The sequence below is a fragment of the Ranitomeya variabilis genome, chromosome 4, assembly GCF_051348905.1.
Source record: "Ranitomeya variabilis isolate aRanVar5 chromosome 4, aRanVar5.hap1, whole genome shotgun sequence".
Classification (NCBI taxonomy): Eukaryota; Metazoa; Chordata; class Amphibia; order Anura; family Dendrobatidae; genus Ranitomeya; species Ranitomeya variabilis.
The window spans coordinates 141,435,560-141,452,549 of record NC_135235.1 but is presented as its reverse complement, the minus strand read 5'-3'; the positions used below and the strand labels follow the sequence as shown (position 1 = coordinate 141,452,549).

General features: G+C 40.4%; 1 protein-coding gene and 1 long non-coding RNA gene across 4 annotated transcripts in view; both read right to left on the bottom strand.

Moving 5' to 3' along the window:
* Positions 1–635: 635 nt before the first annotated feature.
* LOC143770066 (uncharacterized) lies at positions 636–4,582 on the bottom strand. The gene is made up of 2 exons (XR_013214539.1): positions 2,997–4,582; positions 636–2,198 (listed from the first exon to the last, which is right to left on the bottom strand). It is a non-coding gene; the product is annotated as an uncharacterized LOC143770066 (long non-coding RNA).
* A 43-nt stretch (positions 4,583–4,625) lies between these two features.
* The window catches only part of CCSER2 (coiled-coil serine rich protein 2), a 223,712-nt gene continuing 211,347 nt past the window's right edge, over positions 4,626–16,990 (bottom strand). For all 3 annotated transcript variants that reach the window (XM_077259307.1, XM_077259308.1, XM_077259309.1), the window contains one exon: positions 4,626–6,534. In XM_077259307.1, coding sequence (XP_077115422.1) covers positions 5,491–6,534 — 1,044 coding nt within the window. In that variant the 3' untranslated portion in view covers positions 4,626–5,490. The remainder of the gene's footprint in view (positions 6,535–16,990) is intronic.

Here is a 16,990-nt window from a genome sequence, read left to right as displayed (position 1 = left end):
CTTGGCGGTAATGGCGCCGGCGTCTTTGCCCACGGGTGCCCCCGTTCTTACCTGGGCTTTTATGGAAAGATAGCCGCCGCTACCTCCATATTACTATGTAGAGTCCTTCGGTGACCGCCGTCACCCGCTCCTTCATACCCCCCTTTTTTTTTTTTTTTTTTTTCGAGGAAGGCAGACTTGATCCTTTCACTGCCTTCCCCCACTCACCCATGAGGCCCGCCGACCTCTGTGGTGGTGCTTCAGGAAAGGGAGAAAAAAAAGGGGAAAAACCGCTTGATCCAGCCGTAACAGGGCGCCCCCTGTTAGAAAGTCGACTGCACAAGCCCCTGGAATCCCACGAAGAATCCTTCAGGTACGTGCTGTAGGTTCCCCGTCAGGGACAGGAAACCAACTGATGTGGGAGAGAGGTACGCCCTTTTTCACCTGTAGGTTTCCTGTCCCTGGGGGCGGACCCCTCTCTCCGTGGTGCCATCATGGGGATAGAGAAATACGTTATTTTCTGGGACAATTTCAAGGGTGCCAACACTTTCGGCCAAGACTGTGTGTGTAAATATATATAACGAAATAGGGAAGATCGTATCTTTAAGTGTAGGGGCTTCATTACACATCGAGTAGATCAAAAAAGTTAGGCAAACTTGTTACAAAGATGCGATATTTATTTTTCTTTTTAAAGACAATTTAGACACAGCAATTATAAAACAGGTACATTTTTATTATTATTTGTACATGGAAAGAAAGCCAAACAACAGGAGGCAAGTTGATAATTTTAGGCACAACTCCAAGCAGTAAAGCTCATTTAAAGTGCATATAGTCCCCCCACCCAATAACATTAATTTATTATTCGCTCTTTTACACATTACAGTAGTTATTTCCTTTCCTTATTTAAGATATTGCACAAAATATTATACAAGAGAATGGGGTCAGTAAATTATAAAGTAGCCTATTAGCTTCATTAATGGATTACATCTAGACCAACTTACTGTAAACACTTGTTAGAGCTGGGTCACAAAGGATGACATCAGAGCGAGCAAAATGTGACAAATGGTTAACAAAAAAGCATAATACAGATTCCACTAAATGAAGGCACTCGAGCATATAACATTTTTCTTTACCATGCCTTTTCTCTTAATTTAGTTACACATTAATGTCAGTAAAACATTCTAATTTTGGTAGATGCGCCAAGAATCTAAAATATATGGGTGCCTCCCTACGGTTGGTAAATTTGTGGAAACCAGGAACAGGCATAGTGTTCTGCTGGGAGACAGGAAGGACTGCAGTTGAGCAGCTCAACTTACAGACAATTTTGACAGTGCCTGTGTCTCCACGAAATTAAAATCTTGTACTGTTTCTACAAAATACTAGACAGTTTAGCAAATGTCACAGACTTTAAAATCCTTTATAATGCTTATGATGCTGTAGGGTTGTAATGAAGTACAGTCATCCAACTGGGTCTTTCCTCCTGATCTCAGACATGGTGCAATAGTAAAGGTTGATTCCTCATGGAAGAATAATAGGGCCATAGGTCTATGCCTAGAAAAGCAGCTTAAGATGCCGAAGTACACACATCTCAAGGTATGTGGGTATCGATAAGGTCTGATATACACATTTTTTTTCAATTCTACTGAAGGTCTCTTGCGAGAACCTACATAACTGTTGGTCACTTGAGAGCCATCTTGCTCTATCACCTAGTGGGACTAAAACAGGTTGTAATGTATAGAAAAGTAACCACCTTGTGCTAAAAACTGTATGAATATGGCAACCCAGGTAAATAGTCTACCAAATGAAGAAACGTAAGATGGTGAAGTGGTTAAACTGGCCTTTTGAAAAAACATAGAATATATTTAACATATATTTTTAAATTACTATACTATTTTTACAATAACTTGGATGATCTAAATCTGTAACTTTAAAGGGTTATTTTGGCTCTACTTTCTACTGCTTGGGGAGGTGAGTGGGGGGACAGTGACGTCAAACACTGATAACTGCTCGACGTTTGCGCAACCGTTAATTTTTTTTCTTTTACACCTGTTCTACGTTAACTGATACCTATTAGCATGGATGCGCAATCAGCATGTATTGTGCATCTGACCCATTGGCAGGTATCAGTTGAAGTGATGTCACCAGCCCCACTCACATTTGTGTCAGGAGTTGGGGGAGGTGACATCACCCCCGAGCAGGAATGACCATTTAAAGGGAACCTGTCACCACGTTTTTGGAAGATGGGATAAAAATAGCGTTAAATAGGGGCAGAGGTGGGCGTTACATTAGTGTGTGTGTTATGCGTTTATTACCCACCTAAGTTGCCGAAATAACTTTGCAAAGTCTCCGTTTTCGCCTGTCAATCAGGCTGGTCAGGTCACATGGGCGTGGTGTCTTCACCCAGATTTGGCGTAGTTTTCCGTTGGTGGCGTAGTGGTGTGCGCATGCCCAAAGTCCGGAATCCTCTTCCAGGGGATTTAAAATAGCGCGGTGTTCGTTATTGCATTGGTGATCGGTGGGCGCGGCCATCTTCCTTTGGCCGCGCGTGCGCAGAAGCGGCGCTCTGCTGGCCGCGGCTTCAGGAAAATGGCCGCGGGATGCCGCGCGTGCGCAGATGGATATCGCGGCGGCCATTTTCCTGAAGCCGCGGCCAGCAGAGCGCCGCTTCTGCGCACGCGCGGCCAAAGGAAGATGGCCGCGCCCACCGATCACCAATGCAATAACGAACACCGCGCTATTTTAAATCCCCTGGAAGAGGATTCCGGACTTTGGGCATGCGCACACCACTACGCCACCAACGGAAAACTACGCCAAATCTGGGGGAAGACAACGCCCATGCGACCTGACCAGCCTGATTGACAGGCGAAAACGGAGACTTTGCAAAGTTATTTCGGCAACTTAGGTGGGTAATAAACGCATAACACACACACTAATGTAACGCCCACCTCTGCCCCTATTTAACGCTATTTTTATCCCATCTTCCAAAAACGTGGTGACAGGTTCCCTTTAAAGAGAACTACACCTCAAAATAATGACTAAATATGGATCAGAACTTTGATTATTTCATGGACAAGAGGAAAACATTTACAATACAAAATGGGGAGCTACCTCAGCACCTAGCGCAAAAAATGACCAAAGTAACCTAATAATAATAAAACTTCTCATTTACTGGCCATACAGTGTGAAGCAAGATACTGTATAAACGTAGCAGCAAATCTCTAACTTCTTCAAAAACCCAGCAAAAAATACAACCGTTCTTAGAATTAAGTAATAATCCCAGATACACCATAGTAATATAAGGTTAAAGCGAATCTGTCAGTAAAATCCACCCTCCTAAGCCGTCCACATGGGCATGCAGGTCATAGGAAGCTGAACCTTTTATTTCAAATAAGCTCTGGAGGGATAGTCCTGCCGAGATCAGGGTCCCGTCCTTAGATTTTAACAGTCCATTTACATATTTTTTAAAAAAAAGTATTTCTCTGGAATATTATATCGGATTGCAGATATCAAGGCATCATTTCATTCAGCTTCCTATGACCTACATGATCATATACACGGCTTAGGAGGGTTGTTCCTACTGACAGATTCCCTTTAACCGAAGAAACATCAGGATCATTAAAAGTGCATACAAGTCCATATGGATTGGTCAAGCCAACTACTTTAGCCTACTTCAGTGGAAAATTACTAATAAGGATTGATTTAGGAATGTCTATAACATATTAGGGGCCCCTACTGGTATTTTCCCCATTAGTGGAGGTGAGACTAAGAGCAAGTTGGTGATATTGTCACTTTCAGTCCACTTGGCACTAGATGAAGTGAATGACATAAGGAACTGTTGAGTAACCAAATAGTCTGGTCAATAATACAATGCTACAATTATTTTCTTTAAAATTAATCTAAAACTTGTTGTTTCCTTGAGATTTTTGGTCCAAAATCTTGTGCTGATCAATTTAATATTTTTCTTTTTTAGCTTGCATAGCCATACAAGTAAATTCTGTCTGCTACAGCTGCCAATAGAGGGAACATAGAGATTCTAAATTGCACTCAATAATATAGTATTATGCGGTCCCCACTAATGTGTTGGCTCCAAGAAGCTAAAATGGCATCATGTATCCTTTTAGCAAATAAAAATAAATAAAAAAAATTAAACAGCACCAAAAGTTGGATCTAAGAGTGTCACGATATTGAAAAGAGGACAATCACTCTAATGTCACACTTTAACCCTTTAGACGTAGAAGCGGTTAACTAAGAATACATAACCATAAACCCATTGTGGCCTTTAGCTTTTCCCATCTGTTCTCCTTTTGGTATTGTACGAAGATAAGAAATACCCTTTCGTATTTTATGTCATGATAATCTTAGTCTTAGAGACAGGTCATTATCATGACATTGATTATTGAACCAAAAGAATAATAATAGAGTTGTAAATCACTTCGTAAACACACAGGTGTTCTCTTGAATAGTACTTTTTTGCACCATATGGTCAAACCCAAAAATGCTCGATATAGTTTTGATGCTTTGTTTGTGCGATACAGTATCATCACATGGTTTTTCTTCACTTTCTCCACATTATCTGATAGTATACTTGCAGTCATTCAATCCTAAGTTGTGCTAATGGCAAGGTTTTTTTTTTTTTAAATTTTGTATTTAAATGTAACTGGGCTAATTCTCTTGATAATATTAGAATAACAGAAAACCCTCCCTTAGTAAATTTTGCCATTTCAGTCCATACATTTAATAATAAAAATACCTTTTCCAGCCTAACTGAACTGAAAAGCCTAGTTCATTGTATTGTGCATGTGCAGGAACATTGTCAATATACAGACTCGTGTACAGTAGATCGATTATGTATAAATACTTATTATTCAGTTGTAAAAAAAAAAAAAATCAGAAGGGCAATGTGCAAAAAGCTAACCTTAATGCAATAAATATTCTTTATACTCTCAAATAATTAGATAAATAAGTTACATACTTGCATAGCACTTGAAAAGGTTAAAGAATGCACAACGGAAAAAAAAGTGTACATTACTAATAAATATATGATATACTGTTATAATGTAGACTTTAGTACCCGGGCTGTTGAAATATGCAAGCAAGGTTTTAACAGTTGAAATGTGGTTAATGAGAGACCAAACTGGGCTAATAAAGTATTAACTATAAAGAGTGGGTTATTGGGGCATAACTAAATGTGTCTTAGAAAATCCGAGAAAAATAAGACACAGAGAGATCTGCAAAAAGTAGGAAAATCATTATAAAAATATCATTATTCGATCCAGTTAGGAGGGAACACAACTGTACAACAAATGGAATACTATCCTCAAGTTGAAAGTAAAATAACTTAAAAAAAACAACAATATGGGGTTAATTATCATATCTACATTGATAGATGCACATTAAAGCAGTACAACAAAACTTTATATGAACAGAGGAACAGTTTATTATTCCTTGAAGAAACTTAAACGTATATGTGTTTTTTAATGTATCTATCTCGTATATATGAATTTTATTTCATTAATGTGCCTTTGGTTGAGGGAGACGTGATTGTCTCTTTTGGACTAAGCTTTCAACATTTTCTTGCGGACTCTCTCTTTTATTGCTTAGTGGTCTGGTTACAACTGCAGGTGTACATTTTACTGGAGATTTTGGAGGTTCACTTGATGCATCAACCTTGGAAGTGTTCGGTTTCTTAAGTTTACTCGGAGGTCTGAGCATAGACCCTTTAGGAACCAATTTGCTCATTGGTTTTGAGGATTCTGATCCAGGAGGTTGTATTTCGCTCGGCAAGGTTACTTCAGATGACAGTTTGCCATTACTGACTGACGGTGGCGAGTTGTGACTTAACGGCTTTGTGCATGACATTGTAATAAGTGACTGGGCGTGAACAACAGAACTTAAAGAATCCGCACTGCTTAAGATGGAATTTGAAGGTATGTGCTTAGGAGGCTGATATGATGAACAATTGTTCAGTGTTGGCTGAATTTTCTGTACCATAGTTTGGGTATCATTTGACGACTGGGCCGAAGGAGGACTTGAAGGTATTGAGAATATTTGTGACTCTTTTGAGGATGGGTTTGATAAGACAGAGTTGGTAACGCCTTTCTGTGCCAAGGCATTGTGAATTTTGGGTCTGGGGAGCTTTAACGTTTTTGACTTGGGGATCTCTCCAGGCAATGCTGTAGCAGAGTTTACATTAGTTTTTGACATTACGTTTTTCTTGGCTTCAACTGGAGAAGGTGTTAGAAGATGTAGAGCTTCTTGTGGTCTTATATTTTTGTTATTATCAAGCTGTTCAGGATTCTTGCTACCTGCTTCTTTAACATGTTCAGGATTGTCATCTACATCATCGATCTTCAACCGCATACTCAAAAGGTCACTCAGTTCTCTTTCAGGAATTTCAGTTAAACTTCCAGTATCTCCTTTTTGATTATAAGAAGCTGGATGCTGGGTGGTGTCTTTAGGTTTACTTTGGAGCTCTGCAGGTGGAAGGGCTATTAGTTTTCCCGAAGTGTGGTCTGTAGAATTGGGGATGTTGATGGAACACTGTAATATTTGAGGCTGCAAAAAAAAAAAAAAAAAAAAAAATCAGCATACTATCTTTTAAGCATACAATAGATGTAGAATATATAACATGAAGACCGACAGTTCAATTTCTTAAATCATTACTTTTACAGTATATAAGTGCAAAACACACAACTCCAGCAGCATCACATGCATGAAAAAATTCAAAAATTAAAAGTTCAATAGTATAAAATTGTCAAGATAAAAATCTCTTTATACATAAAAATGCATGCCAATAGGAAATTCATGCACTTCACATTGAAGATTGTCCATTAAAAAATGCAGTCCATTGGAATTAGATACACTAACACGCAAAACTACACAAGAGAAAAAATCTATGTAAGAAAGGATAGAATAGATGTTGTTGTTTAGTGCCCCTAAAATGCTTGGAGGCTACAGGGCAACAATAAAAATATGAATCTCTATGATGGTACTACCTATGTACACAAAATCATTGACCGGTTAAGCAAATAACAATAGCACTAGAATGAGATACATTAGACAACAATAGAACACAATTGTGAAGTCGATATCTTGGAGAAAAATAAAAATGGGCATGTGTTGATAAGCAGCTTAGACAAGAGACAAATTGTGATGGTTGGCTGAGGGGGTCAAAGCACCTCCAAAACAGCAAGTTTTGTAGATGGGAGGGGGTGAGAGATGATGTTTTGGTTACAATCTCCCTGGTATATAGGGGTTATTACAAACCTCAAAAGTAGTCCAAAGAAGGACTTTAGGAATGACAAGAGAATCAAGGGTGCCCAGGCCTCCATGATGTGTGTGGGAGGTGAAAGTTAGACCTTTGCTTCAGATCCCGCAGATGAGCTAATGTAGCAGAAAATGCTGGCGCTGACAGAAAGGTGTGAGATCACACATTGTATTGCTACAGACCAAACCTAGTGACCATTCTGATCCCTGTACAGCCAAGAGAGTCTGCAATGGACAGCAGATCATCAGAATGGGACCATGGAGAATTAGTCCAGTTCTCATGCAAGGTCTGTGCATTGTTTACTTGGGGACGAAGGGATATTCAGTATAAGGCTGTGGGCAATGTTCTACTGGAAAAAGGTGTCCCGGCTGTTAAGTGGATGTGACTTTATCCCTTAAATAGGTTATAAGGGACCATTTTATAGTTTTCTTATGGACCTAAAAAAGTTACAGGCAGGTAGTTAACTAACTGCCTGTTGTGGCCAGCGCTGATCTCTGCGCGCTTAACCCTTTACTGCCATTGGACGGGATAGTACGTCCAATGGCAGTACCCCCGCTTTTATGTGGGCTACGGCGGTAAGCCCGCATCAAAGCTGGGACATGTCAGCTGACATGTGCCCGCAATAGGCGCAGGTGGAATCGCGATCCACCCGCGCCTAGTAACTAGTTAAATGCCACTGTCAAACTGGAAATACGCGCACCGCTGACCCTCGTCACGTGACCGGGGGTCAACGATTTGTCGGCATAACAACCAGAGGTCTCCTTGACACCTCTAGGGTTGTTGATGCGGATTGCTATGAGCGCCACCCTCTGGTCGGCACTCATAGGCTCATAGCAATGCAGTAATTCTGCTACATAAAGGAGATGCTTAGATCGCCTCTATGTAGCAGAGCCGATCAAGTTGTGGCAGCTTCTAGCCATAGAGGCTATTGAAGCATGCCAAAACTTAAAGAAAAATAGTTTTAAAACTACTAAAAAAACATAAAAACTTTAAATCACCCCCCTTTTGCAAAATAAAACAATTAAAAAAAAAAATCAAACATACACATATTTGGTATCGCCGAGTTCAGAATCGCCCAATCAATAAAAAAAAAAAGGATTAACCTGATCGCTAAACTATGAAGCGAGAAAAAAAGTCAAAACGCCAGAATTACGTTTTTTGGTCACCGTGACATTGCGGTAAAATGCAATAACGGGCGAATCGTATCTGCACAAAGGTGGAATCATTACAAAACGTGAGATTGGCACATAAAAAATAAGCCCTCACCCAACCCGAGATCACGAAAAATGGAGACGCTACGGGTATCGGAAAATAGCGCAATTTTTTTTTTTTTACCAAAGTTTGGAATTTTTTTCACCACTTAGATTAAAAAAAACCTAGTCATAATAGGTGTCTATGAACTCGCAATGACCTGGAGAATCATAGTGGCAGCTCAGTTTTAGCATTTACTGAACCTAGCAAAAAAGCCAATCAAAAAATAAATGTGGGATTGCACTTTTTTTGCAATTTCACCGCACTTGGAATTTTTTTTCCTGTTTTCCAGTACATGACATGGTAAAACCAATGGTGGTGTTCAAAAGTAAAACTCGTCCTGCAAACAATAAGCCCTCACATGGCCATATTGATGGAAAAATAAAAAAAGTTATGGCTCTGGGAAGGAGGCAAAAAATGAAAACGCAAAACCGAAAAAAGCTCCGGGGTTAAAGTAGTCCAACGGCTTCTAGTGATGTCCCAACGACAGAGCAGGTATTTATATTCCACTCTGCTCTGCTGACTGCAGGGAGCCGGCTGTCAACACATATGACATCGGCAGTCACCTCTCGTCGACAGAGCAGTCCACAAGATGTAGAGCTGCTTTGCTGAGGTGAGGAGCTGTCTGTGAATGCTTTGAGCAAGCAGAGTCCATTAGCAACTACCTGCCTGTAAGTTCTTAGCCTAATAGTTACAGATAACCACTTTATCACCTACGTAAACATTTCTCCAATACTCTCCTTTGTAATAGGCTTCTTGTAGGATAATGCACCTTGTCATGCTGCAAACATTTTTCAGGATTGATAAATGAGTTAAAGGCGCTCATTTTGTCTGCAAATCTCCCAGATTTTTCATCTGATAAAGCATCTCTGGGATATGCTAAGGAATAAGTCACATCTATGCATTAGACAGGGCATTGCTATTTTGTTGGCATGAGCAAGACCTTGCACAATATTAGGCAGGTGCTGTTAGGAGTAAAACCATGTGTTAAATATAAAACAGTATGTGTAGGCTTTTCAGCATCTAGTTTGCAAGAAATCTAGGCACCAGCAGAGCACTTCAACTTATGAGACATATCTGTTCATTTTAAAAAATATCAAGTTACGATTATGTGGTCAACAGATGAAATCAGCATAACTTCATTACTCTAACTGGCCATCCGCTAATGAAAATATCTCCCTTTATGTAGGTGAAATCTGGGGTCAGAAAGTAGCAATACTCACTATAAACACACACTGAACACATACCAGCTTTTATCATTACACCTAAACAGGTTAGCACATTTTCAGTACAAAAGTTAAGTGAACCTCATGCTAAGAAATATATGATAAAGCTATAAATTCATGTTAAAGATATATTGACTATTTACTAATATACAGTAGGAAATACTGGTTCATTGATAATGCTGCTATTGCTTTGTTTGATATTATCTACACCAGTAGCTAACAAAGGTTCCCACTGGCCACACTCTTGACCTTGACCTTGAAGAAGTCATTATGTTTCATGTGCCTATTTGGAGCTAAACTCCAACAAAAACCCTATTTATATGATATTTGGTTCTTTTTAATTCTAAAGATCAGTACTTTATCTCCTGGCTCAAGCAATCACTAAGGATGAGGTCAAATAGTGTGGTTGGCCGTGCGGACGAATCTCTACCCACCTGTGCTGGACAATGGCCTTATGAGTTTGACTTAAGCCAAAAACCAAAATTGCTAAAAAAGGAACTATTTAATAACGAATGGTACAAAAATAAGTGTCCTATTTGTCACAAAAGCGCACGCAAAAAATAAAATAGTTGAAAACATATGACATTCTTATATTGAAGAATAATCATGGAACTCAGTAGATTAGATCAGTAAATAATACCTTTATGAAACAAATTCTACAACCAAAAATATACGGTAACTGAAAAAGTTTTAAAAAAACAAACAAAAATAACGGTTTGGCAGTGAAGGATGCAGGATTAGGCATACACCACAATAAATACAAATTAAAGGGAAGTTCCAGGGAGAGAAAAGTAACCAAGGAAAATCATAAGCCCATTATCACCCATCCCAGTTGCAAGTCAAGTGTTTGGAAGATATCATAGTACTCACCGCTGGTTGGAAGCAGAGTTGTCCTACGATCTTCTGGTGCCTTCACATCACCTACCAGAAGCTACTCCACATCACTCTCCTTCCAGGCTGGGATGCTTAGTCACAGCTCCTGGAACATGGCTTGATTCAAGCTCATTATTCAAGCCTGCCCCTGTCCGAACACCATCACAGACCCTCCACTGGTATGATGTGTGCTCTTACACAACAAGCTTGTAAGTAGTGAACATGTGTCTTTCCCTGCATATGAAATATAGTAAGTAAAATCATGGACTACTTCGCTTTGCACACCAAACTATTCCTGGGCTTGGCTTTTTCAGTACAACTGCTATTTCTGCAGAGCTCAGTAGTCAGGCTGGCTTTGTGATCAGCTGCTGAGCTCTGGACATTTAAATTCAATGTGCAGAGCGTAGCAGCCTGTGACAAAGTCAGATTCACTGCTAAGTTATGCATATTCCTATACAGGGACAGACATAAGTAATACAAACTGGTGAACTGCACGTACAAGCATACAACACATCACTGTTGTGCACGGATGGAAACTGCTCAGTGATTATGTCCTACAGGGAAGCAAGCTTGAATAATTAGATTGAATCAAGCCATGCCCTGGGAGCTGTGACTCCACATCCCAGGCAGAAGGGAGAGTGATGAGGAAAAGCTTCTCTGACGTGATGTCACTAGAACATTTTATAACTACTCAGCTTCCGGACAACAAAACATCAACTTGCAGCTTGGTTGACTTCATTCTCCCTAGATGAATTCAATTTAGAAAATATTTGGTCTCCCTGGAGCACCCCCTTAAACATAGTAAATAATGTAGTGCGCTAAATAATAACAGCTCACTATCTGCCACAGTGGCCACACAATGTTTCCAAGCCAATTTGTCCAAGTATCAGGACCAGGACAGTAAAGGCGCTTCATGGGACACAACTGCATGGCTCAATGTGGTGTGGGAAGGGTTAAACAACCTCTCCTTATGCAGTGTTGCTGGTTGCGTTACATGCCGAGTAGCCTGAGGGTGCACTGATGGCTGCCAAACCTCTCCTTTTGTAGTATGAACTATATTTGTTATTTGATAGTTTGCTGGAGAGCAGGAGATGGATTATCTTGGGTGGGAGTCAAAGAAGTAGCATTCCTAGAAGGTAACAAAACTGCCAGCCCTTTCTGTAGCACTAACGAGTAGATCTAGACAAGAACAAGGCACCAGCAAGGCGGGATTACGTCAGGTAAGTAGGAGGGTTTTACATTAGTATTATCAATGTGTTATGGCATCCTGACAGGGAGCAATGCTGGCGGGTCACAATAAAGAACATGCAAGTAGTCTTGAGGTGTTTTCTAAAATCTCTAGATGAGTTGGTGCAAATCGATCTGCAGGACACTATCCATGCCAGTGATCTGTGGCTGCTGGATGGGAGCCGTGAGGACAGCCTCCTACATGCAGCAATCACAGCTCTTAACTTGATTAGTTGGCCTGGCATGACATTATTGTTGTGGCGTGATGCACATGTGACACCACACCAGGCTGGCTAATCAAAAGGAGAACTGCAGATGCCATCAGATAACAGGCGTCTCTCAGGATTCATGTCCAGCGACAAAAGATTCCTGACTTGGACGATGTGTATCAATGGATAACTCCCATTAAATCATGTTCAGCTAGGTGTCTAGTTCCGTTTTCATCATGACGTGTTGCTGCATTGTGGCGTGCGTGTCAAGTCAGAAATTGCTATATCTGTAGCAAATAGTTATTCTTTGCAAGTTAAATGTTACATTATTTTCCACTAAACTTATGCATGAATTCTAGTGTATTTAACGTCTCTGCTTGCAGTGAGTCCATCATTGTATGACAGATGCAGGAATCGTTACAGCTACCAAAGGAATTGAAAAGAGGAAGGCATATGTATGTTCATCACATGACTAGGATAGGTTTTTAGCCACTAGAAGAATTATACCTAATAGTTGTTGAAAAGATTTTGAAGAATTTATACCGACAGCTCACATCACAATAAACATCACAATACCTAAGATTACAGGGTTTTGGAATCCATCTACACAATTACTCCACCCCATGTTTTCCAGAACTTGGAATCTTTATCAAGAAAAAACTACTAATTCAGATTTACACAACTCCAAGCTAAAGGGAAACTGTCATGCCCCTAGATATTATTAACCTGCAGATAGAGGGGTAATCTGCCGGTTAACTGCGCTATAATTCTGCCTGCGCACCTTACTGAAAGCACAGCTACCAGGAGAAAAACAGCTTTCTTCCTCCTGGGAGCCGTCAGCTTTCAGTCATAGAGGCGCGGCCGGCACAGCTTCAGTCACTGCTAAGTACACAGTGAGCAATGGCTGGAAGCAAAGCTGGGTATTGACTGACAGCTCACTGTGCAATGCATCTGGGCACAGCAAGCTGCCACTCAAAGCTGCGGCTTACTGTATCATCGTTGCTGTGTGTTCTGAGCAGAGGCTGAGGCTGTGCTAACTACAACGCTGTGACTGAAAGCCGGCGCCTCCCGGGAAGAATAAAGCATGTTTAATCCTGGTAGCTTCGCATTTAGTAAAGCAGCTGTGTAGTTTTGTAATGCGATTAACCTGTAGTATAACAGCCTTTGGGGACATGATAGGATCCCTTTAAAGAAAATTTTGAGCTGAGAGACAATTTACAACCTCCAGGAATCTTCCTTTCAGAGCACCAGTGGGTGGTCTCAACTCACAGATACAGTAGTGTTCAAAATAACAGTGTGTTCAAAACACGACAATCACAAAATCTTAAGGGTAAGTTCACACAGGGCGCTTTAATTTAATTATTTATAGCACAGGAGCGGCAGATGAATACTCCCATCAGCCACTCCTGCTCTCACTGTAATTAGTGGCTGCAGGTGTCGGATGATGGGAGCAGTAGTGCCATCAGCTGACACCAGTGACCGAAGTTAAAGTTTATACCTCCGATCACAGCTGAGCATTCTTGCTGTCTTCTGACAGCGTGGGAACCGCGGCTCTCTGACCGGCAGGGAGGATTTCCCCGCCGATCAGAAGCAGTGTTTGCTGCGCTGTCATACAAATGACAGCGTGGCAAACACTGTCGAGCCCGCCATTCAAGCTCTGCTGGATGACAAGCTGTATGAACGCACCATGCAGCCTGGCATCTAGATGTAGCAGAGCCGAGTGTGATGTCACATCCGGCTCTCCTTGACTTTTCTGCAGAAAATACGCTGCAAGAAAAGTCAACCTGTGTATTTGCAGCGTTTTTTCACCATCCATTCAAGTCAATGGGTGAAAACGCTGGAAAACGCTGAAATAAATGACATGCTCTAAGTCCAAAAAACGCTGCAAAGCACAAAATCCTGATGACAAAAAAAACAATATGTGTGCATGAGATTTCTGAAATCTCACAGGCTTTGCTGGTAATGGAAAAAGCAGCTGAAAATTAGCATTAAAAAACGCAGCAAAAAAACGCTGCAAAAACGCCCTGTGTGAACTTACCCTTATACTAGTTTTTATTTCCAGCATTGGGAACATTGCACATGGTTTTCTAATTGAAAACATGAAGAGAAATGTATATAATGTTTAACTACTTTAAAGAAAACAAAAAAATGAACATCGGGCTGTTCTAAATAGTAGCAGTGTCTGCATTTGTCTTCACAAACTCACAATATGTACTATTTTTTGGAGGATTTCGCATTCCTGTGAATCACTAACCTAATATGTAGTTGCATACCCATAGTTTTTGAGAACCGCTTCACATCTATGTTGCATAGAGTCAACCAAATTCTGGCACCTGCCAACTGTTATTCCAGCAAGAACCAGAGAAACAAGGATCCCTAAAATATAACTTTTAATACATAGAGTTAAAAACAATTATTCCAAATTTGGAGACATTGCCACAAACGGGTTACGATAGGGAGAAAAATACATTCAATGTGTACTATTAGGCCCTGCAGGTCCACTAATAAGAAAAAACAAGCAAAATTGAGAAAAAAAAATAGAAAAAATTAGAAAAATTAACAAAAAAAATTATATTTGTTTTTTTACCCTTGTATATCCCTAATGGGATTCATATATACAGATGCAATCTGAGCAAAAAGATGTGTAAATGTCTCATTTGTCCAGATATCCAAATATAAAAAGGACTAAACTCCGCTACAGATGGCTTATACGCTATTCATACCCATCAAAAAATTGTGTCTATTCATAATGGCAGTGACCTTTCATTTACATACATCCTGGCACAATGACCTTGTATCCTTATTCAATAGCAATACGTAAAAAGACACTCCCAATCACAATGGGTAATAATGAAAGCGGAGAAAAAAGGAATCCCAACAAAGCCACCAGTCAGGCTTCCTACACAGTCGTTTAAGCACCAGTGCCCGCCAAGTTCGTATTCATTAACATTAGCATTGCTAGGGATGTTATCCCCATACGAGGCTTCACTGATGGCTATGTTGAACGGTGTTCCCCGCGCTGAAGACGGTGCAATGTGGCTTAGATGAGTATAGCATTATGTGCACTGCTTATGAGAATTTAAACAGTATTGTATCCATTCATGTGGCTATGTGAAGTCCTATTATGGACATTTGATGGTTAATGAATACGAACTTGGCGGGCACTGGTACTTAAACGACTATGTGTAGGAAGCCTGACTGGTGGCTTTGTTGGGATTCCTTTTTTCTCCGCTTTCATTATTACCCATTGTGATTGGGAGTGTCTTTTTACGTATTGCTATTGAATAAGGATACAAGGTCATTGTGCCAGGATGTATGTAAATGAAAGGTCACTGCCATTATGAATAGACACAATTTTTTGATGGGTATGAATAGCGTATAAGCCATCTGTAGCGGAGTTTTGTCCTTTTTTATTTGGATATCTGGACAAATGAGACATTTACACATCTTTTTGCTCAGATTGCATCTGTATATATGAATCCCATTAGGGATATACAAGGGATAAAAAAAACAAATATAATTTTTTTTGTTTTTTTCTATTTTTTTCTCAATTTTGCTTGATTTTTCTTATTGTGTTTTTTGGGCAATGGGTGTATTGGGACACAGTTTTTAACTACTACCATAGGGATTGATTAGGGATACAAGAGCAAGCTGCCGCTGAGTGGGGGCGCCTACGGCTGAAACTTACGGTGCCAACCTCCGCAGCTAGGCAGGGGCCAGTATTAGTGGACCTGCAGGGCCTAATAGTACACATTGAATGTATTTTTTCTCCCTATGGTAACCCGTTTGTGGCAATATTTCAATTTGGAATAATTGTTTTTAACTTTATGTATTAAAAGTTATATTTTAGGGATCCTTGTTTCTCTGCTTCTTGTTTGTACAGTATCTAGGATCCCAAGAGATTTGTTGTTGGTATTTTTGATGTTATTCCAGCCCAGGATGCTTGGACTACATTCCATCTTTTGGCATTTGTTGGCTTTGCCTCAGAAGCTGTACTTTTAATGTCACCCCACAAGTGTTCTAGCGGATTGAGGTCCGGGGATCGGATTGAGGTCCAGGGATCGGGCTGACCACTCCATAACCTCAATGTTGTTGGACTGTAGCTAAGATTTTGCTCGTTTGCTGGTGTGTTTGGGGTCGTTGTCTTGTTGAAACCTCCATTTTATGGGCATATCCTCTTAAGCGTAAAGCAACCTGACCTCTTCAAGTATTTTAATATTTACAAACTAGTCCATGATCCCTGGTGTGCGGTAAATAGGCCAGCACCATAGTAAGAGAAACATGGCCATATCATGATGCTTGCACCATCATGGTTCACTGTCTTCAGAGTGTACTGTGGCTTGAATGCAGATTTTGGGGTCGTCTGATGAACTGTCTGTGGCCCTTGGACCCAAAAAAGAACAATTTTACTTTCATCAGTCCACAAAATGTTTCTCCATTTCTCTTTAGGCCAGTTGAAGTGTTCTTTGAAAAATTGTATCTGCTTCAAAACATGTCTTTTTTTACCACAGTGGGACTTTGCGGGGACTTCTTGCTAAGAGATTAGCTTCACACAGGCGTCTTCTGTCACAGTCCTCACAGGTAACTTGAGACTGTCTTTGATCATCCTGGAGCTGATCATTGGCTGAGCCTTTGCCATTCTGGCTATTCTTCCATCTATTAGAATGGTAGTCTTCCGTTTTCTTTCACGTCTCTCTGGTTTGGCTTTCCATTATAAAGCATTGGAGAACATTTTAGCTGATCGCACGATCATTGTCTGCACTTCTTCATAAGTTTTACCCTCTCCAATCTACTTTTGAAGTTCTTCTGAACAATGTCTCGATTGACCCTTAATTGTCAGGCTTTCAAGGAGAAATGCATTTGCAACATGTCCTGGCTTCACCCTTAAATAAAGGCCACCTGAATCACACATGTTTCTTCTCAGAATAATTGATCTCACCGATTGACCTCCACACTGC